Below are 15,149 nucleotides of genomic sequence, written 5' to 3'. Positions count from 1 at the left end.
AAGGACGTTCCAGAACCAGAGAATGCGAAACGTCTCTGCACATAGAGACGGGAGCATAGCGTTGGTGAGTTGGAGGCTGAACGCCCGAGGTTGCACAGGGGATGCTGCGAATTCACTGCCTCTCCCCGCCCTTGACTCTTCTCAGCGCCCCCTCCAGCCCCAGCAGCCGAGGTCAACGTGTGTGTGACCTCTCTCCACCTGCCCGTGACCCCCAGCATGGTCCCCCTAGGCCGCCTGCTGGTCTTCTATGTCAGGGAGAACGGAGAAGGGGTCGCCGACAGCCTCCAGTTTGTAGTGAAGACCTTTTTCGAAAACCAGGTAGAGTGTCAGACACCAACAAACCCGGGACACAGGCACACATCCTCCGGGGCTTCTCCAGGGTGTCAGCATGATGCTGGGGTGGGCTGTGCATATTTGGGACTCAGAGTCCACATGGTGGCACAGGCATGACATGTGAGGGCTGCCTTCAGGAATAATTGGAACATAAGTTGCACCTTTACTGAAGTCACCCAAGTGGAGATGGCCACACAGGGAAAGTGGTCGGGGTGTTTTCTGCCCTCGCTGGGCTCCAGACCTAGTGGACAGCATTCATGTCCCCAAGGGCAGCCTCAGCCTTCTGTCCCCTGTCCTTGCACCCTTCGAAACAAGCTACAATGTGCCCTCAGCCAGAGCCTACCTCCCTGTCTCTCCCCTGACCTCCCTTTTTCCTTTCTCGTGTCTTCTGCACAATGTCCCCCTGACTGTCATCATATGGAGCATTTCCTCCTGGGCTACAAGGTCAGGGTCCCTGTTGAACTGGCGAAGACTGAATCTTCCTGGCGGTAGTGGGTGGGGTGGGAGAGAGGCTGTGGATTGGACCAAACTCCTGATTTCCCTGCTGCGTGTGTGTCCAGGTTTCAGTGACGTATTCAGCAAATGAGACCCAACCCGGGGAGGTCGTCCACCTGCGTGTCAGGGCTTCAAGGGGCAGCTGCGTGTGTGTCGCTGCCGTTGATAACAGCGTCTACCTGCTCAGGTCTGGGTTTCGCCTGACTCCTGCCCAGGTGAGCAGGGCCCTGGGCTCTGGCATCTTCATGGGGGTCTTTCTCCCACAGAGCAGGATGTGAATCCGGATTCACTCTCTCCATTGGATTCATTTCTCAGGAAACCCCAACGGGTGGCTAATAAATCCTCGTTGCTGTTTTTGTGCAATTGAAAGATCATGGCGTCAAATTCATCAGACCCTTGCAACATGACATTGCAGGTCCCATCTCCGGCTCCGGTTTGCCCCTCTTAAAATGGGCTAATGCCACCAATACCTATTTCCTGAGATTGTCACAATGTGATATATATGAAAGGAGGTTGGAATGGGGGCAGGCTAGACCCCTGAGAGCCATTTGGGTTGAAAGGGAGCCCTCAGCTGACCAGTCCCCTTCCCGCTTTGCCTGCAGGTTTTCCAGGAATTGGAAAATTATGATGTTTCTGATGGCTTTGGCGTGTCCAGGGAGGATGGGCCCTTCTGGTGGGCTGGGCTCATGGCCCGACGACGCCGGCGTTCCTCTGTCTTCCCGTGGCCCTGGGCTGTCACCAAGGACTCTGGGTTTGCCTTTGCAGTAAGGAGAGGTGGTCTCAGATCCCTCTGCCCACTTCTGAGCCCCTCTTGCTGGAAACAACAGGTGTCAGGGATCCAGATATGGGTTGGAGCAGAAGTTTCCAAACTTCTTACTGTAGAATTATTTCTCATTTCTCCCCAGTGAAAGCTCATAAGGAGACCCTCCCAATTTGCAAAGCAGATGAGAGCAGGAAGTTATGCCTGTAAATGGTCAGGTTCACACTGATGACTTGAACTAGTAACGGGGCAGCGGCGTTTAGGGTGTTTTGCTGCAAGGGAAACCTTCACGTTGGAAGCTGCAGATGCTGGCGGCTCTTGGCTCCACCCCAACTTTGGTGGATCTGGCCAGGCAGGCTCCCATGCATGGCCCATTTGCGGGTGCTTTTCATCCCAGTTTTAAAAGTCATTTCAGAGACATCCTTCCCCCACCCTGCTTTTATTATGAAATTTTCCAAATATACAGAAAACTGCCACCTGGTTTCCGCAATTCATATTTGGCTGTATTTGCTTAAAAAAGAAAAAAGTTGAAAACATGGCAACTCAGCTACGTGCGTGGACTGCCTGGCAGTTTGAACTCCGGGGCTCCCACCAGCTTTTGGAAGTCAGAGATGGCGCCTTTGGGTCAAAGTGATGGGATTTAAGTTCCTTATTTGCAAGTCACAGTCCACCCAGTCTTGAGTGGGTCTTCTCTTTAATTCAGCTGCTCCCAATAATTCGCACAGTGATGAAAATAATAATAAAAGTGACCGTTGTTGCCCACAGTCCACAGCCCTTGGTTTGGGTCAGACACTGGACAACCTGATTTTTTTTTTCTAGTTGAGGGGAAATTCACATAACATGAAATCAACTATTTTAAAGTATATAATTCAGTGGCGTTCCGCACATTCACAGTGTTGTGCAACCACCACCTCTATCTAGTTCTAGAACATTTTCATCACCCCAAAAGGAGACCCCATCCCCATGAGCAGTCACTCCCCCTCCCCCTCCCCCTAGCCCCTGGCAACCACCAACCTATTGTTTCTGTGAATTTGCCTGTTCTGGACATTTCATATCAATGGAATCACACAACATGTGGCCAAAACCACTTGGCCACAGCTCAAATGTGCCGCCCTCCCCTCTGCTCCACCCTGGATGGTCACTGTGTCCCATGACCTCTTCAGCTCTTGCCACCAAACCCAGAGCAGACTGGCTCCCAAGGCCACCCAGCAGCAGTGTTGGACCAGTGGCCCCAGGGTGATGAGGACAGGTATTCATTCCTATTTGCCTCTGGGACCATCTGCTTCCACTTCCCCATCGTTGGTTTGGGTGTTGTCTGTTGCCTAGGAAACAGGACTGGTGGTGATGACTGACCGAGTAAGCCTGAACCATCGGCAGGACGGAGGTCTGTACACTGATGAAGCTGTCCCCGCCTTCCAGCCCCACACAGGGAGCCTGGTGGCAGCAGTGACTTCCAGGCAACCCCCCAGGTAATGGACTGTACCTTGAGCAGGGTTTTCTAAGCTTGGCACTGTTGACACTTGGGACTTGTCTCAGTCCGTTCTGGCTGCTATAACACAATACCACAGGCTGGGTGGCTTAAACAACAGACACAGTCATGCATTGTGTAATGATGTTTCGGTCAACCACTGATCGCATATACAATAGTGGGTCCTATAAGATCATAATACCATGTTTTTACTGTACCTTTTCCATTTTTAGATATGTTTAGATACACAAATGCTTACCCTCATATTGCAGTTGCCTACAGTACTCACCCCAGTAACACCCTGTATAGGTTTGTAGCCTGGGAGCAACAGGCTATACCACACAGCCTGGGTGTGTAGGAGGCTACATCATCTAGGTTTGTGTATGTCCACTCTGTGATGTTTGTACGATGACGAAGTCACCTAATGACAAATTCTCAGGACATATCCCTGTCATTAAGCAAAGCATGATTGTATTTATTTCTCACAGTTCTGAGGGCTGGAAAGTTCAAGATCAAGGCACTGGCAGATTCGGTGTCTGGTGAAGTTCCTCTTCCTGGTTCATAGACGGCCACTTGATTGTTGTGTCCTCACCTGGCAAAGGAGCAAGGGAGCTGTCTGGGGTCCTTTTTATAAGGGTACTAATCCCATTCACAAGGGCTCCACTTTCATGACCTAATCACCTGCCCAAAGTCCCACCTCCTAATTCCATCACCTTTGAGGTTAGGATTATATGAATTTGGGGGGAGGGGACACAAAAGTTCAGTCCATTGCAGAGCTGGATCATTCTCTGTGATAGGGGCCATCCTGTGCACTGTAGGGTGTTGAGCAGCATCCCAGGTCTGCACCCACTTGATGCCAATAGCACTTCTCCAGTTGGGGCAACCAAAATGTCTCCATACATTGCCCGGTGTCCCCTGGGGGGCACTGCCCTTGTGGGTTGGGGCACTGAGCACTGAACCCCTCCCCCCTTACTTCTTGGCTTTGCCCCAGTGCACAGGATTGGGGTACAGGAGAGAGATAAAGATATATCAAGGTAGCTGACCTATCTGAGGACAGAAGGATCAGGCAGGGTAAGAAGCTGGGGCATGACTGTCGCATTCCCAGAGACTCTGCTTCAAAAGTTCTTTATTTTTTCCTTTCTCCTTCCTTCCATCTTTCTTTCTCTTCCCCTTCCCCTCCAACTCTCTGCCTTCTCGAGTTGGACATCTGGCAATTACCTTTCAGTTTTTCTTATTTTAAACATAAGCACTTAAGCCTTTAGAGGATTATGAATTTTCCTCTTAGTACTGCTTTGGCTGCAGCCCCATTGTGCTGTGAAGTATTTCCATTATTGCTCAGTTTCAAATAGGTTCTAACTTGTGGAATGATACCCCTTTTTCAGCTATGACTTGTCCAGAAGTGTTCTAATGTTCAAGTGATGTTTTTTCATGATTATTTGTATGTGTTTTGTAAATTTGTGTCAAATGGGCAATGTGGCAAATGAACATGGTCTGTATGTTACCCATCCTCTGGCTTTTATTTTGGAATCTTGCTCTATGGCCAGTTTTAGTAAATGCCCGTGTCTGCTTGAAAAGAATGTCTGAGCCCCATCTCTGGGTACAGGACTGTCTATGCATGCTTTACGTCAAACCTGTTGATGGTGGTGTTCAAATCTCCACATCCTTGCTCATTGTTTGGTGTGCTTACAAAATCAATTACTGAGAGAGACAAGTTCAGATCTCCCCTTCGATTTGTGGCTTTGTCCCTAGAATCATGGAAACCTTTGCTTCACAGGAAGTGATATGTCCTCCTGTCTCCCCCTTTCTCCCCTCCCTTTGGCTCCCCAGTCTTGCCAGCACCCTGCTGTCCTCTCTTCTCTCTTGCTCCCTTCATTCTTCTGCCTTTCCCACTCATTCCTCAGCTTTGGAAGGGTGTTCTTAGGATCCTGCCTCCCTGTCCTCCCTGGAGGATTTAAGGGTGTGTTGGCTGGGACAGGGGAGGCAGGACTTGACTGCACTCTCTCTAAGGGGGAAAGCCAAGGGTACCTGGGATGTGATCAGTGTGGTCAACAGCATCAACAACCTGGTCTCTCCAGGGACCTTGAGGGTGTGACCCAGGCTCCTCAACCCATTTTCTGAGCCAGAGGTGGTCAAGCGGACCTTCTGCCCTGGTGGCTGTCCCTGATGGGACTGTCCATGAAAGCCCTCTCTGCATGGATTGGGAGCCTTCTTGGCCACCTCCCATCCCTCTACAGTGGTTTTTGGGTGCCTCAGTCTCCCCAGCTCTTCCTACCTGGGCCACACATTTAGCAGGAGTGTGGCAGGCCCACGGTGTCCTATTCTCTAAACTCCAAATCAGGACATTGGCAGACCAAGTTCTCTACTGTAGTTTGGATACACATGGAAGCATTTCCAGGATTAGGTTGGATGAGGAGGTGGAATACTGGCCCCCTGGCCTCCTCCAGTAGCAACGTTGGGGGTCCTGATTCATCCATGTATGGGACCCCTGAAAGCTTGGCCTGGAGTAGGTATGAAAGCAACTTTCCGAAACTTGAAACTGTGAAGGCAATTGTGAATCCCAATGCAGAAAGGCATGTGAAATGCCTTCAAAAGCAAGTGTCCATGATTTTTTGTAATTGGATAATACATCCTTATTCTGAGGACAAGCATGTGTTTTAATTTTTTTCAAACACTATGAAAGGATATAAATGAAATTGTCTCCTTTCCACCCCCAGAGCCTCCATTCCCTTTTTCAGAAGCAACCGTAGTGAATCATCTCTTTAGATATCCTTCTTCTGTACATATATAAGGATTTTTTTGCAACAATAATACAATTTTACAGTACTGATCTGTACTTTCCATTTATAAGTTAACAATAAGTCTTGGAGACCATACCATATCAGTGCATACAAGCCTACCTCACTCTTTTTCACTGACATGTAATATTCCATCATTATATATAATATTTCATCAAATGAAATATACTATCATTTGATGAGCCAGTCTCCTGATTGATAGAGATTTCTTTTTTGTTTATTTTTTGGTGGCTGACCAGTAAGAGGATCCAAACCCGTGACCTTAGTGTTACAAGGCTGCGCTTTAACCAACTGAGCTCACCAGCCAACCCCTGACTGATGGAGATTTTAACTCTTTGCTAATTCTCACCATGCTGCCATGAACTACTCTGTCTTTGCATTTGTCTCTGGGTATTTCCAGGATGCATTCCTAGGAGAGGTATTGCAGGTGGAAAAGATTTCTAATTTTAAGAGGTTTTGCAAAATTTTGAGAAGGGCTTATATTTATTTTCAAGAAAAGGTGCAGTCCTTGAAGAAAGTGAGCTGCAAGCTTTTGAGGCTCAAACAAGAATGAATGGAAGGGGCTGGCCGGTTAGCTCAGTTGGTTACAGTGTGGTGTTATAACACCAAGGTCAAGGGTGCAGATCTCCTTACCAGCCAGCCACCAAAAAATGAAAGGCACTCTTTTAGGAAACACAAAAGGGGGTGAGGAGAGGTGGATAGCTCAGTGTCATGATGACAGGAACATGAACCATAGAGGGACATTAGCCAAGGGAGGGATGGGGGGCAGTCCCTGGGGTCCTTCTTACCTTCTGTATCTGGATGAGGATGCTGCCAAGCATTTGAGGTCTCATCTATTCGTAATTGAGTAAAACATTAACCACCTCCATCAGGTAAAAGAATAAACATGTCCCGTCCTAATTCAGTAGAATGTGAACCCTTAACTCTTCCAGGTAAGAGAATTAACACATTTTATCTCATGGAGTAGAATGTTAACCCTTTTAAGTAAAGGAATTAACATGTTGTGTCCTTATCAAGTAGAGCGTTAATCCTGCCAGGTAAAAAAATGAACATGTTATATCTAAACAAGTAGAATGTTAACCTGCCAAGTAAAAGATTTGTTATGTCCATAAAACTTTAATTGTTTCTTTTTTTATTTCCATAGAGCAGAGAAGAGAAAAAGGACCTTCTTTCCCGAAACATGGATTTGGCATTGTCTCAACATCAGGTACAGGAAGATTCCTTTTCCGTGCTGTCTTTGTGGGTTGACTCGAAGCACTCATGCAAGTCTCGAGAGTTCCTGGTGGGTTTGCCTGAGTGAGACGTTGTGCATAAAACCCAAAGCCGTGAAGTCAGCCTCGCCTTGGACCTTGGACATCTGCCCATGAAAGATGAAATGCAAGGGATTTGTGCCTTTCTCAACTCCCTGCGGGGTAACTCTATCTGCTCTGTTTGCATAACAAGCTCATTAAAACAATTACACTTCCCTGGAACGTGAACTTGACCCCACCCGCCCCCTTCCTTGCTTCTCAGGGGACTCAGGCTCCTGCCACAAAACAAGCTGCTTTTCTCAGCACATTTTCCTTCTGCACTTTTTTTCCCTTTTAGTTCTCCTGGAAGCAGGAGTGCAGGCACCAAACTTCTGCTGGATGCAATTGGGTTTTTTGTTTCAATGCTCAGTGTCAGAGCACCAGTGGCACTCGTGGAAAGTGAAAGTTCTCTGGCAGGAAAGTTCTGACCCCTGATCCAGTGTGGGGGAGCAGCTGGGCTGACTGCGCAGCCAGGTCCTCCTTTTAGGCACGAGGCACTGTGGCACGTGCTCAGCAGAGCCGGGCATATGCCTGGGCTTCCTCAGGCTGCCTTCATGGGTATGTATGTCCTCATGATGGGCAGGCTTAACTCCTGGTCAGAACAGATCCACGTTATTGCATTTTGTTCTGGGAGGGCAGTTGTAAGACGGACTGTTTGTCCATCATTGTTCAAATGTACCTACCTTCTGGGTGCCAGATAATGCTTTTGGTGCCAAGGCCTTCAAATAAGGCAGACAGGCTCCCCATGCTCATGAAATTTACCTTTTAGCCCAAAGAGTCATCACACTATGATGTTCGGTAGGTTAGGTGTATTAAATGCATTTTTGACTTAGGATAGTTTTGACTTAGGATGGGCTTATCGAGATGGAACCCCGTTATAAGTCAAGGAGCATCTCTATATTAAATAAGGTGTTTTTAAACAGAAACACGCATAAAACTTGGTTATGTATTGATCTGTGGACAAAAATGTGATCCAAGGCTTGCAGGAACCTAACCCCGCATTTCCCCTAGGAGCCTTGGTCCAGTATTTGCTAATTCGGAGTTTGCAGCAACTTCATAGAACATACTACTCTGAATAACAAGAAGCCACTGTATTTAAAGCATCTCTTTAAACCTGCCCAGTGTCCTTAAGTGACCAGTCCCATTCATTCAGTGGCTTTCTCCCCTAAACTGGGCAGAGCAGAAGTTGTCTCTGACCCATGTTTTGGTTAGTCCTAAGTGCATGGTCACGTTGAGAGCCATTCATGTCTCCTATCAGAGTGAGTCCATGCAGAGGGACGGCTTTATTTTGTCACATACTCCTGTAGTGCCTTAAATTCTTGTTTCTAAGCTCCCAGGGCACCTCCCTGCGGCCTCTGAGCGGTGAGGCCTGAGTGGTTCGTTCCCACCTGGCCTCCGAGGCAGGGCCCCCAGGAAAGGCCCATGGTTGTCTGTCTCTCCGCAGTGACCCGTCTGGTGAGGAGACTCTAAGTGTGCAGGTCCCGGACTCCATCACCAGCTGGGTGGGCGAGGCTGTGGGCCTGTCCCCCTTGAGGGGCCTGGGCATTGCCGAGCCTGTGCTGCTGAAGACTTTCAAGCCCTTCTTCATAGACTTCACACTGCCGCCTCTTGTTGTCCGTGGGGAACAGGTCAAGATCCCGCTCAGTGTCTACAACTACGTGGGTGTCTGCATTGAGGTACTGACCCTGCCAAATATGGGTCTTTCCCGTTTGGGGGGGGCGAGGACCCTGCATCTTTGCTGTCGGGGAGGCAGGATGGATGGGGTCAGTTTCTAATTCACCAGCCAACTAAGTAGGGCTGGGTGGAGACAGGGGCGTTTGGGGTGGGGGGAGGGGCAGAGGTTAAAGCCTTGACTTCAGGTGTTGAAGCCACCATCCCTGACCTCCGGGCCTAGCTGGGGTGTGCAGGGACTGGCACTATATATAATGACATGGAGTTTTTTCTGTAAAGGGCCAGATAGTAAATAATTCACTCTTTGCCAGCCACACGGTCCCTGCTGCAGTGACTCAACTCAGCCGGTGTAGCTCAAAAACAGCCATAGACAATCAGCACATGAATCCCAACAAAATTTCTGGACACTGACATCTGAATTTCATAGAATTTTCATGTGTCTCAAAATGTCACTCTTCTTTCGATTTTCCTCCCCGCCATCATTGAAAAATGTAAAGACCATTCTTAGCTTGTGGGCCCTGCAGAAACAGGTGGCAGGTCGTGTTTGGCAGTGTCAGGAAATCCTGGCAGTCAACAGACTGAGCTCTCAGAATCCCAGTTTCTAGTTACAGAGTTGCCAACCTCGGCAGGTTGTTCAGTCTGTGGGGGTGTAAATTTCAGCAAAGTGTGTGGGCGGGGCAGGGGTGGGGGGTTCCAGCCTCACCAGTGGTTAAAGGGTTAAATGAATGAGCCCAGGTAGGTGCTAAAAACAGTTACTGCCACTCTTACTGATGCCATTATCTGGGTTCTGGTGCCTGCCAGGGTGTGTGGTGGGGACCACAGCTCCCTGCAGCAGGAAGTAGGAAAGGCTACTTAGAATCCTAGGGCTGCTATAACAGGGTAACCAAACAGAGGGGCTTAAAACAAGACATGTATGGTCTGCAGTTCAGGAGACCAGAATCTGAAATCAAGGTGTTGGCAGGGCTGGTTCCTTCTGAGGTGGTGAGGACGAGTCTGTCCCATGCCTCTGTCCTGGCTTCTGGTGGCTCCTGGCATTCCTTGGCTTGTGACTGCATCGCCCCATCCCTGCCTCTGTCTTCACGTGGCCTTTCCCCCACTCTCTGTGGGTCTCTCTGTGTGTCTCGTCTCCTCTTCTTGTAAGGACACTTGTCATATTGGATTAGGTCACATGACCTTGTCGTAACTTGAATACATTGGCAAAGACCCTATTTCCAAATAAGGCCACATTCGCAAGGACCCAGGCTTAGGATGCCAACATATATTTCGGGGGGCACACAAGGCAACCCCTGACAGTTACCCCAAGGCTGCGGGCTTGGGGCTGACCTTGAAGGCTGGGGAAAATTTCAGAACTTGATGAGGACCAAGGACAATGGGAGGGGTGGAGGGAGCTGCAAGGACCAGGAGGGGACATGATGAGGAACCAGTGTTTGGGGGCCAGTGGAACATTGTGGCTGGGGGAGGGCAGGTGCATCCGTCCTTCTCCACTTTTCTAATCCTTGAGAGCCATCTCAGCCTGGCTGTCAGCCCAGTGGATGTGGATGAGGGGACGGTCCTAAGGCGGGGGTGGCCTCAGCCTGGCCAGCTGGACGCTGGGGATGCTTCTGACCATCTCCTCTGGGCCCTGCTGTGCGCAGGGGGACCCTCAAGCATTGAGGCACATTTCACGCCAATTGCAAATGTGAGCTGCAGCCTCAGGCAAATGACACCGTGGAAACCAAGAGATTTTACCCCCCAGAAAACAGATTTCTGGCTTCTGAGAAATGGGGCCATCTGGCCAGGGAGTGGCTGGAATTTGTGACCCAAAGGGCACCTGAGGCTTCTGGGGCGAGGGTGGGGGGTCCTGAATGGGGGTGGCAGAGCCAGCACTGTGGTCCCAGGGCATCCCCAGGAGATCCCTTGAGTTTTGCTGGATGTTTCCATTTAACAATTCGTTTTGCCTCAATTTCCCCATTTGTAAACTGGGCGTGATACCCAAGCATGGCCTCATCTCCCTGCCCGCTGCAGGCAGCTCGGGGGCAGGAGGGAGAAAGCGGATATGAAAAGCCCCTTGGGAGCTGTGAAGGGGACAGCCGTAGGTTGTCATCTTTTCTTTTCTGAGCCTGTCCTGGAGTTGGGACCAGCCACACCCTGAGTCCCGATGTGCTCAGAGGGTGATCTTGAACTTACGAGAGACACTTTAGAACTGTTTTCTTTGGCAAATTCTATAATTCCATGGAGGGATTACGTCCACCGAAGGACACATTGCATGTAACCCTGTATGGCAGTTTCAACGCGAGGAAAGGAAATCCAGCTGCGCTATGACCAGCGACAGGACGAGTTCGATGCTGGTGTGAACATTTGACTCCCCGATGTCTATTTTACTCTACAGAAGAGACACAGGCAATGTATCATCACATCGAAGCTTCCTGTCTTGTCCCTTGGGTCTCTAATTAGAAGAAATTTTCAACTGAAAAATCCAAAAAACAGCTGTCATGGCAGGTTCCAGAATATAAATGATATATCAAGAGGCCACCAGAAAGGAAGTCCTGGATGTAAAATATGGTGATTCTAATTTCTCCTGTCATTCAAAAGTGATCTCCCAAGTCCTCTTTGTACCAGGGCTTGTGCCGGTCTCAGAGGACCCACTGGGACACTGGGGATGCCTCTGATCGTCTGCTCTGGGCTCGGTGCCCAGGATGTGGGATCCACTGGGCTCAATCTCGGAGTGAGGCTGTTGGTGCTTGGAACCCACCAGCTTTCTTGGCCATGTACCTCTGTGGCCAGAGCTGGGCTGACGGTTTTACATCCTTCGTCTTGTCAAACTCCCATGTGAGCCGAGGAAGGGGGTCTGCGATGGGATCATTCACAGATGGGAAGCTCGGAGAAGCATCTTCAGGTGTCTGAGGGCCCCCGGGAAGTGTGGCCAAGCTGCGTCAGAATCGGTGTCTCCAGGAGCCAGGGAAGCCCTGAGAAGGGGCAGCTCCCCTGAACTTGAGATTCTGTGGGTGAGGCTTGAGCCGGGTGCCGGGGCTGGAAGGGCGTTCCAGGCAGAGGGAACAGCATACATAAGCAACAGAAGCAGGAGGCAGCGTGGCCTGTCTCGGGCACTGCCTGTGACAGTCTGGCTGGGCTTTGGGGCTGTTGGGGGAAAGTGGGAAAGCAGGAGAGGAGGAAGAGATGGGAGTCTCCTGCAATTGTCTGAGTGAGAGCGGCTGAGGCAGGAAGGAACCAAGGCAGTGGCCTCGGTGTGGCTTTCGGGGAGAACAAAGGGGAGATGTTAGACTCAGAACAATCAGCCAGGTCACGATGCCCGAATGCCCAGCTCCAGCCTTCAGCTTTATGATGTACCCTCTTTGCCATTCTTTTCATATAGATTATGGCCAGGAGGAATAGATCCCAGTTTCATAAGGACAGCCTAAGTGCAGGCTCGGTCCCCGATGTGTAGGGTGGCCCCCAAGGAAGGCTCTTCCTCAAACCTGCAGGCAGGATCCCCAGGTGTGTGGGCTCTGCACACACACTGGCAGCTGGCTTGTCGGGCAGAAAGGAGGACGCCCGGCGGGGCAGCATGTGTACTTTAGGAACCTCCCCACCCCCAGGCACCAGAAAAACAGCCCCATCCAGCCTCCCACAGCAAGGATCCTAGTCTTTCCATCAGAACCCAGAAATGTGGCTCACCAGCACTTGGCTGTTGAGTTTCCTCTTCTTCCCTGGAAGAACCTTGTGGAAGAAAGAATGCCATCTAAAGGGATGTGGGAGCCATGGACACGCCCTGCACCAGCCACTGGTGCTCGGGTCTGGTTGGCCTTTCCTTCGGCAGAATCCAGACACGCTGTCACACTCACCACTTTAGATTTTCTTTATACTCCTCCCTCCATGTCACACTGTGGGCCCAACCTTCAGGGCCAATCCTCTAGGCCCAGGGATCGCTCATGTCTTGCTCAGCTGTTTCTTTAGTTCAGAGCAGGGCACCTGCACCTACTGGGCGCTTTGGATGTGTTGGTTGGATTAATGGAAGTGGAGCAGAGAGCCCCTCTGAGATCGGCGGAGGATATAAACACACTCACAAATGCACATGCAGGCACAAAGGCACGTGTGTGCACACGTGCACAAACAGCAAAAACGCCCACATTGCAAAGTGCACACGCATGCGCACAAAGACTAGCATGCACATGAGCACACACATACGTGCACACACCCATTCACAGTGCACACATGCGAGCATAATGCATGCATACATCATGTTTCCACACTAACACATGTGTACATGGAGACACGTGTATGTGCCACAACACATGCACATGCACACACGTGCTTTCACCCAGTGTGCACACATACATGCAGTGCTTGCAACATGTGTATGCACCCTGTGCTCATATACATGCACGTGGGTATGCACGCAGGACACACATGCATTCACAGCATGCACAGAGTGTATACTGACACCATAGGGCTCCGTGGTTGGAGAGAGGGTCAGGGGAAGTGCTCTGGGGTCCCGTGTGGGAGAGGTTGCTTCCACCTGGGGCCCTAGGGTGGATATGGAAGGAGAGGCAGCCCTGCAACCGGCCTTGGTACTGAGGGGATCTGGACCTGTGGGTGTGGGGGGCTGGGGACAGGAGGGGACTCCAAGTAAGGCAGATGGACAAAAGAGGCCTCAGATGGCGGTGGATAACTTGTTTTGATTGGAATGGAAAGGGGGCCTTCCAAGGGGAGCACGGCCTTTGGAGAGGGCTGACGGGTTGGCCATGTGCATGGGCAATGGGGTGCTCGGGGAATGATGGGCACTGGGAGCATAGCCTGGATGCAGGTGCCATGAGCACACACCACCCCCTGCAGGTGTACATGAAGATCTCGATTCCCAAGGGCATCCAGTTTGTCGGACATCCTGGCAGACACCATGTGACTAAGAAGACGTGCGTGGCCCCTGGAGAGACTGAGCCCACCTGGGTCGTTCTGTCCTTCGGCGACTTGGGGCTCAGCAACATCACAGGTAAGGGCCCCCTGCTTCTGTGGGCGTTCCCCCCTCTCCAGGCCACCAAGGGGTCCAGGTGCTGACCCCAGTTGGGGCGAGTGGTGGATGGGGCAGCAGGGCAGATCAGGACCATCTCAAAGGACAGGACAGCAGCTGGGACAGGCAGGACAGAGGGAAAAGTCTCAGGAGGAGGGGAAATAGGGGAACAGGGGGTGGGGGCCTGGGGCCTCACTTGGAGAGGGGAGCTGACTCTTAAAATGCCAACCCAATGTAGCACACACCTACGCACCTGCGCATGGACATACAATGCATAGACGCAAACATGCACAAATGCACACACATGCCTATGCACGCACATACACTCACACACGCACGCCTGGGGCAAGGGTGGGACAGGACAGCCAGCCCCTGCGTGGGGACCTGTTCTTAGAGCAGATAGTCAAATCTCTGCAGCCAAAGCCCTCGCTTACGGAGACACAAGCTGCTGCCGGGATGGGAAGTCCACCAAACACCCGGAGGAGAATTACGTGGACAGAAGGGTCCCCGTTGGGACGGACCACGTCAGGCGCAGTGTGAAGGTCGAGGTAAGACCACATCCTCACCTGCCTCGCTTGGCCGGGTCCTGATTCCCTCACCCACGAGGCTGGACCAGCTGGAGGGTGTGGTCTGAGCCCAAGCCAGAGACTGGGCCACCTTCCTGGGTTCTGCTCAACTGCTGGGGACAGCCTGAGGTGTGGGGACTCCCTTGCTGGAGGATGGCAGGGTCTGATACCTCCCCACAGTGCAGAGCAAGCTTTCATGAAGCAGCCTGGGACCCTTGAGGGGTGCAGGAAGTGAACCCCTGACACCTGAGTTGACCATCTTAAAGAGACACATGCCTTGTCTCTTGGTTACATTCTTATTTTATGCATTGTGGGGACTATGACTCAACATTTGAGGCACTGTCCTTGCAATGCCCATATAGGAAGGACTCAGAGCCTGCACCTGGGGGACATCGGGCATGGGGGTCTTGCAGACTCCCTGGCTCTGAATTCAGGATCTGCCCCTTACTCGGGGGCTAGGCAAGCGTCCCAGCTTTAGGTCCCTGCTGCATACGACAGGGGCACTCTCATCCCCTGCAGTGTGGGGAGGCGGAGATGACACATACAGACATCTCACAGAGCTGGGTGTACACTTGCTGTGATGCCCCATCTTTTTGGGGGCTCTTGGATGCATCAGAGCCCTGGTGAGGCTCCATTGGTGTCACATGGAGAGCCCGTGGTGGCCCCTGAGGAAACCCCTGACAGCGTCCCAAGGGTCTCATGCACCCCGGAGACCCAGCTGCAGACAGCTGCCCTCCCTCCAGCCTGAACCTTGGTGGTGCTGAGCACAAATGGCTTCCGTCAGCACT

At 51.2% G+C, this 15,149-nt stretch overlaps 1 protein-coding gene across 1 annotated transcript in view; it reads left to right on the top strand.

The window, feature by feature from the left end:
* CPAMD8 (C3 and PZP-like, alpha-2-macroglobulin domain containing 8) overlaps nucleotides 1-15,149 on the top strand; it is a 94,862-nt gene that overhangs the window by 40,482 nt on the left and 39,231 nt on the right. Inside the window, 8 exon segments of the mRNA XM_008577577.1 lie at nucleotides 146-318; nucleotides 894-1,043; nucleotides 1,431-1,592; nucleotides 2,915-3,057; nucleotides 6,996-7,058; nucleotides 8,585-8,816; nucleotides 13,624-13,777; nucleotides 14,213-14,343. Of these exon segments, the coding sequence (XP_008575799.1) occupies nucleotides 146-318; nucleotides 894-1,043; nucleotides 1,431-1,592; nucleotides 2,915-3,057; nucleotides 6,996-7,058; nucleotides 8,585-8,816; nucleotides 13,624-13,777; nucleotides 14,213-14,343 (1,208 nt within the window).

This window comes from Galeopterus variegatus, unplaced genomic scaffold (genome assembly GCF_000696425.1).
Source record: "Galeopterus variegatus unplaced genomic scaffold, G_variegatus-3.0.2 Scaffold1543, whole genome shotgun sequence".
NCBI lineage: Eukaryota > Metazoa > Chordata > Mammalia > Dermoptera > Cynocephalidae > Galeopterus > Galeopterus variegatus.
This window is presented reverse-complemented; position numbering and strand designations above follow the sequence as displayed.